The sequence below is a fragment of the Sphaerodactylus townsendi genome, linkage group LG12 (assembly GCF_021028975.2).
Source record: "Sphaerodactylus townsendi isolate TG3544 linkage group LG12, MPM_Stown_v2.3, whole genome shotgun sequence".
Lineage (NCBI taxonomy): Eukaryota > Metazoa > Chordata > Lepidosauria > Squamata > Sphaerodactylidae > Sphaerodactylus > Sphaerodactylus townsendi.
In genome coordinates, this window is record NC_059436.1 from 21,723,200 (window position 1) to 21,737,401 (window position 14,202).

The window sequence follows — 14,202 nt, forward strand, 5'->3', positions numbered from 1 at the left end:
AGCTCAGAAAACGTTCCATCACCACCACGTCCCCCACACTGCATGAACCGTGCTACCTGGCCCCTGCCTGTGCAGATGGGGAGTCCAACAGCAAGCACAGGGGCTGTTTGCTGCCACGGTGAGAGTTGGGGAGGGGGCTGCCTTCTAAGCCACCCTTCCCGCTTGCAGTAGCCAGACGAAAGGCTTTCAGCAACGCTCCTGGGCCCTCTCCTACTGTCTTCTGCACTGAGCTGTCAACATTTACTTGCCCCTTCCCTGCAGATCAGATCATTCTGGGAACTAAGATGCAAAAAGCTGGCAGTGAGCAGGCTTTCAAGCAGGAAGAGCCCATCCACGCATTCCTGGCTTTCCCCCTTGCCTTGGCAGTGGGATTCTCATGGGGCTTCCCTCTGGCCCAAAGTGCTTTGCACCTTCATGCAGGTATCAAGCGGCAGGGCCAGCGTCAGCATCCCCTAAGGCGGGGCAGCTGCCGTGGCCCGGGACTTCTGGTGAAGCCCACTACCGCTGACCCCACTCACACCTCTCTCTTGTCTGCACCCGTGCGCTCAGTGGCCTGGAGTCACGGAAGGAAGGGCGTGTGGGCAGGTCACGGTGATGGCCCAAACATGGCAGCAGCAGCAACAGCACTCCCAGCTGCCGTGAGGGAAAGTGTGTGCAGGTGGTGCGCGTAGCTGAGCAGGGACAGTGGCGGGGCTTGCAAGCAGCAGGAGGATCCTGGGCAGATGGAGGCCTTGCCCCATAACCTGGAACCAGCCCTGTTCTGCAGGGAATAGCAGCAAAGGCTCCACGTCGCCACCTGTCTGTGATGCAGGCATAACATGTAGCAGCTTCCTGTACGTTTCTTTTGGATATTGCGTGAACATGAACCGCATTTGCCTCTCTCTTCCGTTCTGCTAGCCCTGCCGCCCCTTTCCTGGCCTAGTCACGGTTGTGCCTCCATAGTCAAAAGAATATGCAGACTGGCTACAGGAATTCGCAAATGCCAAGACGCAAAATGGGCCAGCATGCGCTTTGCTCAGCAATTCCCCACCCCCAGCGTCCACTAACACAACAGCCATCATCACAATCCGCCAACAAGCTAATGTGCTTCTTACACAAACACATACTTGTGAGGCTTGCTAAAGTCGATGCTTTTCTGGGGAAGTCAGTCACTCGTAAGTTACAAGTAACTAACGGGCTTTTTTTCTCTTTTGCTGCCTGAAAAGGGAGAGAAATACATCGATTTGAGGAACTGAGGAAGAGAGACGGCGCTGCGCTTTCCCCCAGATGACTTCACGTGTCCCTTTGACTGCCTCTTGCCCCCTGCTCACGAGTAGCCAGAGTCTTTCAGGCTCAGCACCTTGAGTTTGTGAGATAACCCCCCGAGGAAGAACGCTGAGCTGAAGGATTTTGACTAGGTGACCAGATCTTTCCAAGCAGGCAGGGTGTCCTTACAGGCCCCCTCCCCTCCTCCCAAAAATATTTTAAAAGGGTCTCTCTGTTCTGGAGCTGGACTGTAGGGAAACATGTTCTAAAAGTGTTTGCTGGTGCAAGATCCGGTTGCTTTTATTTGTGAAACTGATCTACAAAAGCTAAATGCTCCCCAGACCTGGTGGGGCAGGTATCTGCCTGTAATTGGAATTCATTGTCCAACTGCTGAAGCTCAATGTTAAGAGAGTGAACTCCAGTTGAAAGTGCAGAATGAGAGAATGGCCAGGGAGAGGCACAGTTGACACCCAGGGTTGTGCAGAGAGAGCAGTTTGCACTCAGGACTTGGTTTTTGCACACAAGGTGCACAGTTAAAGACACGGTTGAATAGACTGAGGTGGTTGCGTGAAGCTGCAATCCCTGCATCCCTCTATTTTGGCGGCAGGAGGGCTTATTTGTGGGTAACGTATATCGGTTAAGCAAGCACACGGAAAGGGCTTTTTCCTGCACTGTAGCAGTTATGATAGCGACATGGTCTCCCTTTTGTACAAACTTCATCAGCACGTTTATTTTTCCTTTTTGCCCCCAAACTACATCTGTACTTGCCCCCCCCCCCCCCCCCCCCCAAATAACGAAGGCCAGGCTCACTTCTGAAAAGTCTCATCAAAACTTTGCAAAACCTTTTTTCACAACAGCAGAAAACAAGGCACGTAAATGCATGCCAAGCAGAAGTAGAGATTTCTATTTTTTCCCCTTGAATTCCCTACCTTCTTCAAGAACTTGGGCAGATGCCTAAAAGAAGACGGCTCTTGGACACAAAATGTGTCACAGAGACATTCTCCTTAATTACGCTTTGCCAGAAGCAAAAAGGCCCCCTTTTCTGTCCCACCTCCAAAAGTTCTCTGCTTCTCTTCTCTTTTCCTCCTGCACCCATCTCAAGTTTTCAGTGGACACAGACAGAAGTAGAGTTAAAGCGCCCATTTATTTTCATGGAGGCTGCTTTTCTAATTCTCCACAACCACAGCAGTGGGCCAGCCTCTAGTGCAAAAAAACCTGCAAGGATTGCAGACTGCGCTTTAGGCAATGTGTCGTGTGCCAGCTAATTGACAGGCAAATTCATTCACACACCCAACCCAACCCCCCCCCCCCCAAAAAAAAATCCTAGGGAGAGAAGGGAATGTTGTACTTTTACCTGTAAGCTCGAAAGTTATCAAACAAAAAAGCTTTTGTTATATATATATATATTTGTTGATGTGTGTGTAAATTTAAGAGTGTCTGAGTTTCAGGGTTTTTTATATATGTTATATATGTATATGAAAATAAAGTTTAAAAGGTCTTCTGGCACTGGTCCTTTTCTGTGGGGCCCACGAGAGGGGGAAGAGCTGCCACCACTGGGAGATGGGCTGTTATTCGTGAAGTCCCACTAGGCGGCACAGTCAACTGACATTAGGATCATCTCATGCGTCTCCGTACTGCAGGCCAAGAGGGAGTGTTTTTGTGACAACCCGTTCTATTTCCCAGGTTTATATACTGGGAATGCTGCTCTCCCCACACCAACATTTCAGGGCTTTATACAGGTGGGAAAATCCCCAGCCCAACTAACCTTTATTAGCCTTGGTTCATGTAGCCTTCAGGAAATAAGTTTACAAAGGTGTGGCCTGCCTTCCTGCCTGACAATCTTTGACGTACCTGTTTAGCAGACCAGGAGCTACAGTCCATCTTTGGCTGCCCTACCTTTGATTGTTAATGGGGGAACTGTGTTCTTCTCTTTTAATGAAATGTTCTTTCAAAAACAACAACCCCCCACCAACAATTTAGAAGACTGGTGCTGGTGAAAAATGGTGCCAAGTCACAGATGATTTATGACGACCCCATAGAATTGTCAAAGGAAAGATAAATGAACAGAGGGGGTTTGTCATTGCCTGTCTTTGCATAGCAACCGTCGACTTCCTCGGTGGACTCTCATCCAGGCACTAACTAGGGCCAACCATGCTTAGCTTCCAAGATCTGACGAGATAGAGCTAGCCTGTGCCACCCAGACCAGGGTGGAGGAAACTGGGGGTTTGCCACTGCCTGCTTGTCCATAGCAACCCTAAACTCCCTTGATTGGCTCCCATCAGGACCAACCCTGCTTAGTTTTCAAGATCAGGCTTGCCTGGGCCACCCAGTGCGAAGCTTCACAGAATGAAGATAAGATTCACACAAGAACAATAATGCCAAAGGGTGCTGTGTAGCTCCCAAAGCCCCTACTTTCAGGCACTTGGCTCCAAGACCGTGTCAGACCTAATCTTTGCCTCTCCAAGGCAGAGAGGACTGAAAGGAAGAAAGAAAACCCAAGACGATGTTTTCAAGAATGGTACCTTTCATACCTCATTTCTATGCATGCTCAGGAACAGTATGGTGTGTCAGTGCATATGCTTTAACAGAACTAAGATCCAGAGACCAACCTGTGAGGGAGGACAGGTGAAACTGGGCACTGTGAGCCTCAAACACACACTGGCTGAAACCACAACATACTGAGACAAAATACCCCTCCCCCGAGCTCCAATTGACACAACATGGCCGATATGCTACAACAAAGAAATTTATTTAAAAATAAAACTTTGTTTCTGATTTTCTTCTTCCCTCCCCTCCAAGCTCTTTAGTTGGGCAGCTGACAAGAATGAAAAATAAAAAATAAATAACATTAGTATAACCTCTAAAACATTAACAATGCATTTGCGGAACAAAATGAGGACTTTTTAGACCAAATGAACCTTAAAGCTCAGCTACTCTGTAAGAATATTTACCTTCTGTCCTTATTCTTTACAGGTCTCAAAGGATTAAATACTGCTAATATTTTATATTAACGACATTATTATAACTTTTAAAATAAGTCAATGAAAATCTGAAATTTTTTTTAACACTGATATTAAAAACCGGTTCTCAACAAACATAGCTCCTCTCTAGCTAGCATGCTCAAGACCCCACCAGAGGCAATTTCCCACGTGGGGTCTGCAACCTGCGGCTCTCCAGACGTTCATGGACTACAATTCCCATCAGCTTCTGCCACGGTGGCAGGGGCTGATGGGAATTGTAGTCCATGAACATCTGGAGAGCCGCAGGTTGCAGATCCCTGCAGCTTTTCTCCTTCTTCCCTTTGCAGCTTGAGCTACACAGGCAGCCGTTTCTCTCCCCCCACCCCCTTTAGCTGGCTCAAATGCTCCTTGGTGGGAAGTAACTCTGCCCCAAAGTAGACTACCAGACAGGTGAAATGCATAACACCACACCCTGATTCCCCAAAGGCAGCTGTGGGTCGGCGTGGGGAGGCTGCAAGGGCCAAGAGAACAGATGAGCCCTGAGCAAAAGCCTGCACAAAGCTCCTTATGCATCCTGCACACCGCACAAGAGGAGTTCCTAGCCGTGAACTGTCCCCATGCAGCAGGCAGGCAGGCAAGCAGGGTCTGAGGGACACCACAAAGGGATCCAGGAGGCACCCAGCAATGCAGCCGCTTGGCCTTTGACCACGTTTATGTTTTGCTCATTCTTTCTGGAAAGGGAAACTGAAAGAAGGAGGGACAATGGAACAAGAAAAACCTGTCTCAGGGATGCACTGCCTTCCAGCCAAGTTCTGGGTAGCAAGCCACACAGGGCTAGGGCAGGACAAATCTATTCCAGCTCAACTGGCACACGCCACCCTGTTTCTGGGGCCAGCATTCCCTGTTCCATAGTGGCAGTTCTGCAACTTTGCCTGGAACTTTGACATTCCAGCCCATCTCTTCTCCCTGGAAATAGAGCGTTTCCCCATCGAAAGGCACTAAACATTTGGCTTTACATTAAAAACAAGTTGCCCTTTTTTAGATTAAGAGGCATCAGGCAGAAGGGTGAAGAAAGAGTCAAAAACTTAAAGAGCAGTAGGAAACACACCTGAGATTGGGAGATACCTGGAGATTTTGGGGGTGGGGCCTGAGGAAGGCAGGGTTAGCCCCTCCCCAAACCCCACCCTCCTCAGCCCCCTCCCCCAAAATCTCCCTAGTATTTCCCAACCTGGGGCTGGCAACCCCAAAACACACTTCAGCGTTTTGCTCCGCCTCCGTGGTGCTTGCAAACAAAGACATTCACACGGTTCAATGAGAAAGCCACTTTGAAAAAAAATTTAAGACACCAGAAGTGGGCAAAAAAGAACACATGCAGAAAAAGGTCCATCAGACATACATGCTACAATGTTGACCCATAAACTTCTAGTATGTGGAATGGGCTGCAAGAGCAAAAACCCTCCTGGCACGGGGCGGCTGACAGCATCTCCCAAACAGCTCTGTTGCAGGGCCTGACAGACAGCGGCTGGTGACTTCTCTTGCGTCTTCACATCATGTTGGCTGGCGCTAAAAAGTCACACAGCCCTCCCCCACCCCACCCCACCCCATACAGAACTCCCCTGGCATTCCACTCTGCATTTCCTGTCCAGGCCCAGACAAAGGCCTGTAGCCAAGAAAGGCTGAGGGTTGAGTAAGGAACACGCTCTACATAAGCAAAGCCTCCCTCTGCCCCCCCCCCCCCCCACCTTCTCCTTGTGGAAAAGATCTGAATGGTCCTCTGGAGCCCAGGAGCCGATGCTGCTGGCACCAGCAAATACAGGGAAAACCAAACATGCAGAAATATGTTCAAGACTGTTGTGGTTAACACTACATCAGCAGAGGCTATCTGAAGACAGCAGGTAAAGAGATGAAAAAGTGGAAAGTGTCCTTTGACCACAGGCAGCTCGGGTCTCCACTAGACAGTGGCGGCCGTGTCCCAGGCGTGCTGCTGCCTCAGGCGCCACTAAACCCGCTCTGAGCCTAGCACGTGTCCACGTGTAAACAAGGGCAGAATTCAACCTGCACTTTTGAATAGCAATTTTTGCAATCATTCCATAGTTCTTCAGAACTGTTGTCTAGCAAACGTTTTTGGGATGCTACAAGGAGGGGTAGGGATCTTTTATTGTAAGACACAAAAGCTCCACAGGAAGTTGAAGAATGGGTGTTAAGCCTGTCTAGGACTTCAGTGGACAATGAACGCACTGACCTACTTCATCAGTGGCATCAGGCTAACTTCCTTTCTCAGAACACTCTCAAAAAGGAGGGCAGAACGGGTCAGAAAGGCCACAAGGCTTCTCAATGCAGCTGAGGTTATGCAATGCGTCAAAGAGCCCCAGTGGCAGGGTTGCTGAGATCCACCACAGTCTGTGCGCTGAAAGAATGGAACACTCAAGGGCTCAGCAGTGTGCGATGCTCAAGAAAGAAGAACCCTGACACAGGACAGAAGGTCCAGCCTCTTTGAGGCCTCCAAACCCAGGGGGTGGAAGGCACTGCTGGCCAAAGGATCCGGCGCAGAGGCCCAACTCAGAGCAAGAAGGCAGTGGATGATAGCTGATGGTGAACATGAAGGGGAAGCAGCTGAAACCTCTCCCTCGCTTGAGAATCTGTACCCGGTAGCAGATGCTCTGCAAAGCCTGGGCTGAAACACACAACAGTGAAAAGGCCCAAATCTGGTACTGTGAGCCACAGGGGATGAGGGAGGAAGAAAGGACACGTCACACTCAGCCCAGAGACGCCGCTCAACACACTGACATCTGCTTTGAATTCACAGCACAAAAACACATCGCTTGACCCTTTGCCCACCAGCACTGGAACAGAGAAATCTTCCGTAAACGCACCCCTTCTCTCAAACTAGAAAACAGCAGTGGGGGGAGGACGACAACCCAGAAAGACACACAGACCGTAGAAGATACACCTATCTGCTCCCTTTCATTCTGCTCGCTTTGAAACCTGGAATCGCATAAAACCCTGACGACCGATTCTCTGTAGAGGCAGGCAGGACTTCGCGGGAAGTCTCTCAAGGAGCTATTACCTCCTCTAGTTATAAGCTGGGCAGAAGACTACCCAGACAGGTCGATGCACAGGAGTGTCCCAGGCGGGGCCGGGGGGGTGTGCTATGTGGCCACGTGGGCAGGGGAGGAAATGGAGACGAATTCCCGGAGGATATTTTTGGCCATGTCAATATTGTTGTGGGCAATGAGCAGCGCTTTCTGGATGTCCTGGTAGGAGTAGCCTTGGCTCAGGAGGTTCTCAATCTCGCCGGAGAGCTGAGGGGGGGCGGCTGCGACAGGCCCCGCTGCGGCCCCCTGCAGGCAGCTGCCCGCTTTCCGCTCAGAGTTTATCCTCCGTGGCAAGGGCTTCGGCGGCCTCTCTGGAACCTGGGAGCTCTCTGACAAACCTGAAGGAGAAAGAACCGTGTGATTAATGGGAGGAGCAGGGAGGGAGAAGAGAGAACAAACAAGGGCGCAAGAGAGCACTTTTTTTCTCTCTGACACGGAATACTTTAATCCATCACACGTTTCTGCTTAGATTTCCAAGGTTATTCAATCCCTTGCTGATGAATACTGAAGGCTACTGATCCATTCCTCTCCATGCTCTCTGTGCAGTCCTGTTAAGGGTTCTGCTCTATGCAGAAATAGCTCTGGAACATTCTAGAGCTCTAGCTCATGAAATCGCCTCCATTAAGGCAAGAGCTTGGACCCTGGCAAGGGGCTGTGGCTCACAGGAGAAGCATCTGATTCACATGCACAAGGTCTTTTGGTCAGTCCCCGGTATTTCCAATTGAAATAAAATTAGGTAGGAGGTGCCATGAAAGAACTTTGCTCAAGACCATGGAAAGCCAAGGCCAATCAGAGCAGACAAGACGGACCTGGACAGAGCCAAAAGTGTGACTCACTTTCCCCCTGCAAATGTCTGGCAATGATGGGTTTTCTGGGCTCTGTGGCCATGGTCTGGTAGTTTTTGCTCCTCATATTTCTCCTGCATCTCTGGCTGGCATCTCTGCCCCCTAATCTCAAAGGTGAACAAATTTTGCCCTTTTGAAACAAACGTACAGACGTATGCAGCTAGGCACCCACAGCTGCTCCTCATCTATCTCCCTCTCTCCCGTCTTTCAGAATTATCACCCACCACCAATACGCCCTCTAACTGTTCCCCAGCACTGTGTGGAACTTCCCACACACTGAGCAGAACTGAGCCGCCTGGGAGAGTTCCCCCTGCCAGGTGGCCCTTTACCTGCACAGCACCAACACAATGACTGTGTGGTTGTACACCCACACGGCTTACAGGGAGCATTACCCATCACTGCACAGAACAGCAAAGTTCGAGATTAAGCACCTGCCAGAACAACCTCGTCCAGAGACACGCGACTGAAGGCGGAGGCTGCGTTGGAAATATCAGAGAGCGTGCGACGAGCCACACTCAAGGGGATGGGTGGCCTGGGCACGTCATAGCCGTCCTCTTCGTTCTCCAACTCTTCGGGGCCGTTGCTTGCGTGGGCGCCTGCCATGTCTCCCCCTTCTTGAAACAAGAACCAAGACAAAAGCCACACTCCGTGAGCTGCAACCCCACTTCCTGAAAACTCACTCACAGGGGAAGCGGCTCAAAGGGGAACTCTCCATTTCCCAAACCAGAAGGGGCAGCCCAGAAAGGAACGGCACAACAGGCAACAAGTAAGGAAAGGCTTTCAAAATATCACTGAGCTGGTGGGAATGACAGGCAAATGAACATATATTTTTGTTTAAAATTTCCTTTTTCTTAGCACAACCCTGCTTCTCCCTTCACAGTCAAGAGAACTTCCGCAGCAATTCAATCCCTGGCAGAGGAAAGCAGGAGCTTCGTAGAAAACAAATTCTTTTTCTCTTGGGGACAACCATAAAATCTGCTTCAGGAAACTCACCAGGAACGCTGGCCGTCTCTGAGCCAGAAGGCACTGCCTGGGAGTGGATGTTGAACATGGCTTCATAGGTACAGCCATCCAATTCCTGGTCACACTCCAACACTCTGCACAAAGCATAAAGTACATCTGCATCAGTAACTTAGCCAGTTTTTGCAAACGAGCGAGCGGAAGACAGTGTTCAGGTCTGCATCTCAAAGGACGGGGATGGAGGTGCATCACGGAATGCGGCTTTTTTCTGCCCATGCATTGCTCACAAAGCTCTACAGCTGTCTGCCAGAACACGGTCCACTATCCCTACTCCAAACCCCAGTCCACACCTGGGCAGGGGAGAAGTCACCATGAAAAGATTTTGAGGTGTTCCTTTAGAAGAGACATAGTGCCTTGCTGGAGCAGAGTTGGCAGGCTGCTCTGCAGGAGCAATCTTTGGGATGATGCTCATCCAGCACGAATACCTCTGGTCACTTACATGCCTAGTGTTGTATTGTGGAGATTTGGATTCCAAACACCAAGTACAGGCAACTGACTCAGTACAAGTCATGTCAGACTGATTTTATCATATCAAAAAGCATCTAAAGGATCTGAAGCATGACAGAGGCGCTGACAAGGAGTCATCTTTTGGGCAAAGGGCAAGATCGCCAAGGGGCTCTTCTCTTAGCTCTGCAGATGGAGCTTTAGCAGCCTTCAATGACATGTTCGTATCAATGCAAACTGGACAGAGCTTCGGATCTAAGTCAAGGGGTGTCCAATCCTGGCTCTCTAGATATTTGTGGACTACCATTTCCATCTGCCCCTGGAAGGGGCTGATGGGAATTGTAGTTCACAAACATCTGGAGGGAAGGATTAGACACCTCTTATCTAAGAATTAGAGCCCGCTCAATGGACTCAGAAAGGAGCAAGTATGCAATTCAATCCCTGGCAGATAAGAACAACACAGAGCCCACGGGCTCTCCTGAACCAGTCTCCTTACCGTGAACTCGGAGTCACCTCCAAAGGCAACTTGGTCTCCTGCTTTGGTACTGCACAACCAGGCGGTACAAGGGGCAGGGAAGATGGCGACATGTACTCGGTGTCTTCGTCGTTTTCCGAGTGCTCTCCAGTGGGCAGCTTTGATACAACCAATGGCCTGTTGGGATGGAGAAGATTTGGGGGCGGGGGGGAGGGGGAGGGCATGCACAGAGACAAAGGTGCGTGGAGACAAAACGGTAGCAAATGAGACACTGGACTGACTTCCATAGTCGGAAATCAAATCCCCATTATCCTGACCTGTGCTAATTGCAAGACCTCTGGCATTATGAAACAACCGCCCCAATCAGCAGATGCCCCGTTCGCAAAGAGGAGGCAGCTTTATCTTCGCCGAATTCTCCCGCTCCGTCTCTGAAGATTTACCAGATTGTTCCCAACTGACAAATCTGGACAGTCTCAGTTCTTTCAGCGAACTGTCTTGCATAAAATATATTCCCAAAGGGGGGGAAAAAACCCACTGTATTTTAAACTACCAAAACTGTGATCAAGTTAGACCCAAGAAAATAAAACAAAACCAGCCATGCTCTTTTCCATTATTTTAGCTTCTCGGATTTTCTGATATAGGAAAGATGAAGGCCCTAACCGTAGACGTCTGCATGTAAAATAGTAAAACGCTCAGCCATCAACTACTGACTATGTGAACCAACCCAACAGCTTAGTTGTAATGCTGAGATGTTTCTGTTAAAAGCCTCCCCAGGAAAACGTACCTTGCAGCAAGAGAATAGATGGCGTTGGCAGAAGAGGAGGGCTTTATTTTAGAATGCTCAGTGTCCGAACCAGCCGGCAGCCCACTGGGTTGAGTCTGCAAAAAAAAAACGCTGTGTCAAACGCCACCACTGGCAGGCGGTTTGAACAAAAGACATCCTCACTACGGGCCTTGCTTATTTCCCTTTAATAAGAGGGTTTTTCCTAGATAGCACTTCTTAGCACCTCCAAACAACCACAACATGACAGCACGACAAATGCCCATTTGTCCTGCACCCTTGAACCAGCTATTGCACAGTGAAAAACACACCCCAATATGGATTGAGGCTGGGAGGAAGAGTTCAAGGAAGATCTTGGCTGACATTTATGGGCCAGGGAAAGGCGTAAAGCAATGGAGGGTGGCTGGGGGCGGGGTGGGGGGCTGCCTATGTTACTGTTAAAGCTCTTTAAAACGTGTTCACAATCTGTAAGTAAACATGCTATGAAGATGCTTCACCGAATCTTGGATACTGCCCAGCATAGCAGTTAAAATACTATACGCCACCAAAAGCTGCTATTGAGTACAACAGATGAGAGAATGGGGGGTGTCTCCACATAGTTTCAACAGGCGTCTCCTCCCAAAGAGGGCTTCCAAATCTGACACTTCCTCTCTGGCTGACTTTGTGCAAATGTTGGCCCAGGAATCAACCTACTTTATGGGTGAGACAGGCCACTCAGTAGGGAGGAATCAGGCAAACATACATTTCTACTGGTCACATCACATGTTATGTTGCACTTATTGGGGGGGGGGGAGGAATGTGTCAATCTTCAAATCCCTTCCTCAGTATAAAGACAACCTCTTGCAGTTAAGTGTACAGAGCAGGCACCAGGTGCTAATTGCCCTGAATTATCACTTGAGGTTAGGGCTGTACTCCCCTAAGGTGAGAAATTAATACATCTACTCTACCTTTAAGCAGTCTGTTGGGACTACGAGCAAGAGCAGAACAGCGGGAAACGGCCATCTGGTCTGGGCTGCACTTACCATGGTGGTGTCCAGGCTAAGAGTGCTCCCGTGCCTGTGAGCATCCGCTCTGGAATCCATCTGCGAAGGCAGCGAGAAGGGGAGCGAGTGGCGATTGGTCAGCTCCCTAGCTGCCCAACGCTCACTGGGACTGAGTGCCATCCCTAGACCTTTCGGGATCGGCCGTGACGGCCACAGCTCCCCCTGGCAGTTAGAAGGCATGGGGGGCAACTTGTCCCAGGAAGGGAGGTCTCCGGGCGTGCAGGGCAGGGGCCGCCTCTGAGGCCGCGTGTCCGGCGCTGTGATAGAATGTGGCCTATCTGGAGGTGGCGGCGGCGGCAGATCTCGATGCGTTGGGGGAATCGGCAAAGGTTTGTCTTTGTGAAGGGAACCGGGCATTGCCTGCAAAACAGCAAACAAGGAATCAGCACATCTTGCCACTGAGACTCAGTCTTTATGTAGGTAGGTAGGTAGGTAGGTAGGTAGGTAGGTAGGTAGGTAGGTAGGTAGGTAGGTAGGTAGGTAGGTAGGTAGGTAGGTAGGTAGGTAGGTAGGTAGGTAGGTAGGTATGGGTTTTATATACCCCCGGAGGGCTCTGAGCAGTGTACAACATAGTTTCCTCTTAGAACACATACAAACAAAACCCCATTAAAATTAAAATTAAAACACAGTGATAAGATTAACAAAGATGACATCACGCAATAACCCCAATTACCACCAGTTTCAGTAGCTGTTTTGGTCTGCAATGGAGCAGCTGGATTAGAGTCCAGCGGTTCCTTAGACACCAACAAGATTTTTGAAGGTATGAGCTTTTGAGAGTCAAAAAAACTTGTTATCTGACAAAGAGAAATGTCTCGTTATCTGATTCTTGAAAGCTCCCCGAAATCTTGCTGGTCTCTAAGGTGCTACTTGAATCTTGTAATCAGGATGTTGGATTCTCAGAAGAACCTGATCTCTGAACCTGCTACAGAAGCCATGACAGAGGAGACTATGAAAGGAGCTCCTCCAGACACACTTGGAATGACTAAGCAAGGATGTCAAACAAAGCCTTGGGCTTAGTCACACTGCTGAAAATTAAGTTTCAGGAAAAATGCCAATCCAGTGTTCAAGGCAGCCTCTCCCTGTATTGTCCCACTAGGTCCCTTTGCTCATTGGAGGGGAACCTACTGGAGATCCCTGGCCCAAAGGAGGTCCGGCTGGCTTCCACGAGGGTCAGAGCTTTTTCAGTCCTGGCCCCCACCTAATGGAATAAGCTCCCCTATGAGATCAGGGCCCTGCAGGACCTGAATGAGTTCTGCAGGGCCTGTAAGATGGAGTTTTTTAATCAGGCATTTCCATCTTGCCGGCCAGCCTGACCTGGCCTCCCATGGGGGAGTGGGTGTGTGTGTGTGTGTGTGCGTGTGCGCGTGCGCGTGTTTAGCGTTTTAAATGTTGGATTGATGTTTTATAGTTGTTTTAAATCGTAATTTTACTGTTGTTCGCCACCCTGACCCCAGTTGGGAAGGGCAGGGTATAAATGTGAATATAAAACAAATAAAATAAATAAATGTTTGGTGGTGAAGGCATCCAATCACAGGCGATTTACGGCACCCAGAAGGTTTTTAAGGCAAGAGATAACCGAGGTGGTTTGCCCTTGCCTGACTTTGGGTAGCAGTCGAGGACTTCCTTGGTGGTTTCCCATCCAAATACTAACCAGGCCCCACCCTGTTTAGCTTCCAAGATCTGATGAGATTTGGCAAGTCTGGACTGTCCAGGTCAGGGTGCCTGATGTTTAGCTGGATTAATAATTGAGCTCTGGGCAAACACCCCCATTGTCTGAGAGGGAGAAAAGAGATTAACCGAACAATGGAAGAGTCACCAGCACCAGATTGGGATGGAAGATAAAGACAGAATAAGACCACAGTCAGGAAGGCTCCACTTCATCACTCTACAAGAGAAAAAGAGACGACTTTGTACCTTAGAAGTGGTCCCTGGACTTGAAGCTCCAGGTGGGTTAGATACTCGCTGTTGCAGAAGATCTAATCGTGGGGGTACCGGAGGGAGTGACGCCTGCGGAGCTATTGAAAATGGAGAAGGAGGACGCTCCACCTGAACAGAAACAAAAACCAAAGCGTTTACACCCAGGATAAAGGAGCTGCTCTGCAGCATCTGTAGATCTGAGCATCACACTTACTCTGGCTTTTCTCACCACTAGGTGGCAGCTTCAATGTGTTCAGTACACACCCACCTAACGGAGGACTACGGCAGAAGCAAGCGAGAACAATCTCTGCCACAATGCCAAACGACCCACAGCACTCCCCTTTAATCCAATGCAAATGAGGTAACAGAGAAGTTCC

The 14,202-nt window shown here is 49.5% G+C and overlaps 2 protein-coding genes across 3 annotated transcripts in view; one reads left to right on the forward strand and one right to left on the reverse strand.

The window, feature by feature from the left end:
* MCAM (melanoma cell adhesion molecule) overlaps positions 1–2,743 on the forward strand; it is a 47,076-nt gene extending 44,333 nt beyond the window's left edge. Inside the window, exon 16 of the mRNA XM_048512917.1 lies at positions 1,206–2,743. Coding sequence (XP_048368874.1) covers positions 1,206–1,235 — 30 coding nt within the window. The 3' untranslated portion in view covers positions 1,236–2,743. The remainder of the gene's footprint in view (positions 1–1,205) is intronic.
* Positions 2,744–3,973: 1,230 nt separating this feature from the next.
* CBL (Cbl proto-oncogene) overlaps positions 3,974–14,202 on the reverse strand; it is a 44,478-nt gene continuing 34,249 nt past the window's right edge. For both annotated transcript variants that reach the window (XM_048512977.1, XM_048512978.1), the window contains 7 exons: positions 13,823–13,954; positions 11,888–12,268; positions 10,869–10,963; positions 10,106–10,261; positions 9,139–9,242; positions 8,577–8,759; positions 3,974–7,638 (listed from right to left, as the gene is read on the reverse strand). In XM_048512977.1, coding sequence (XP_048368934.1) covers positions 7,355–7,638; positions 8,577–8,759; positions 9,139–9,242; positions 10,106–10,261; positions 10,869–10,963; positions 11,888–12,268; positions 13,823–13,954 — 1,335 coding nt within the window. In that variant the 3' untranslated portion in view covers positions 3,974–7,354. The remainder of the gene's footprint in view (positions 7,639–8,576; positions 8,760–9,138; positions 9,243–10,105; positions 10,262–10,868; positions 10,964–11,887; positions 12,269–13,822; positions 13,955–14,202) is intronic.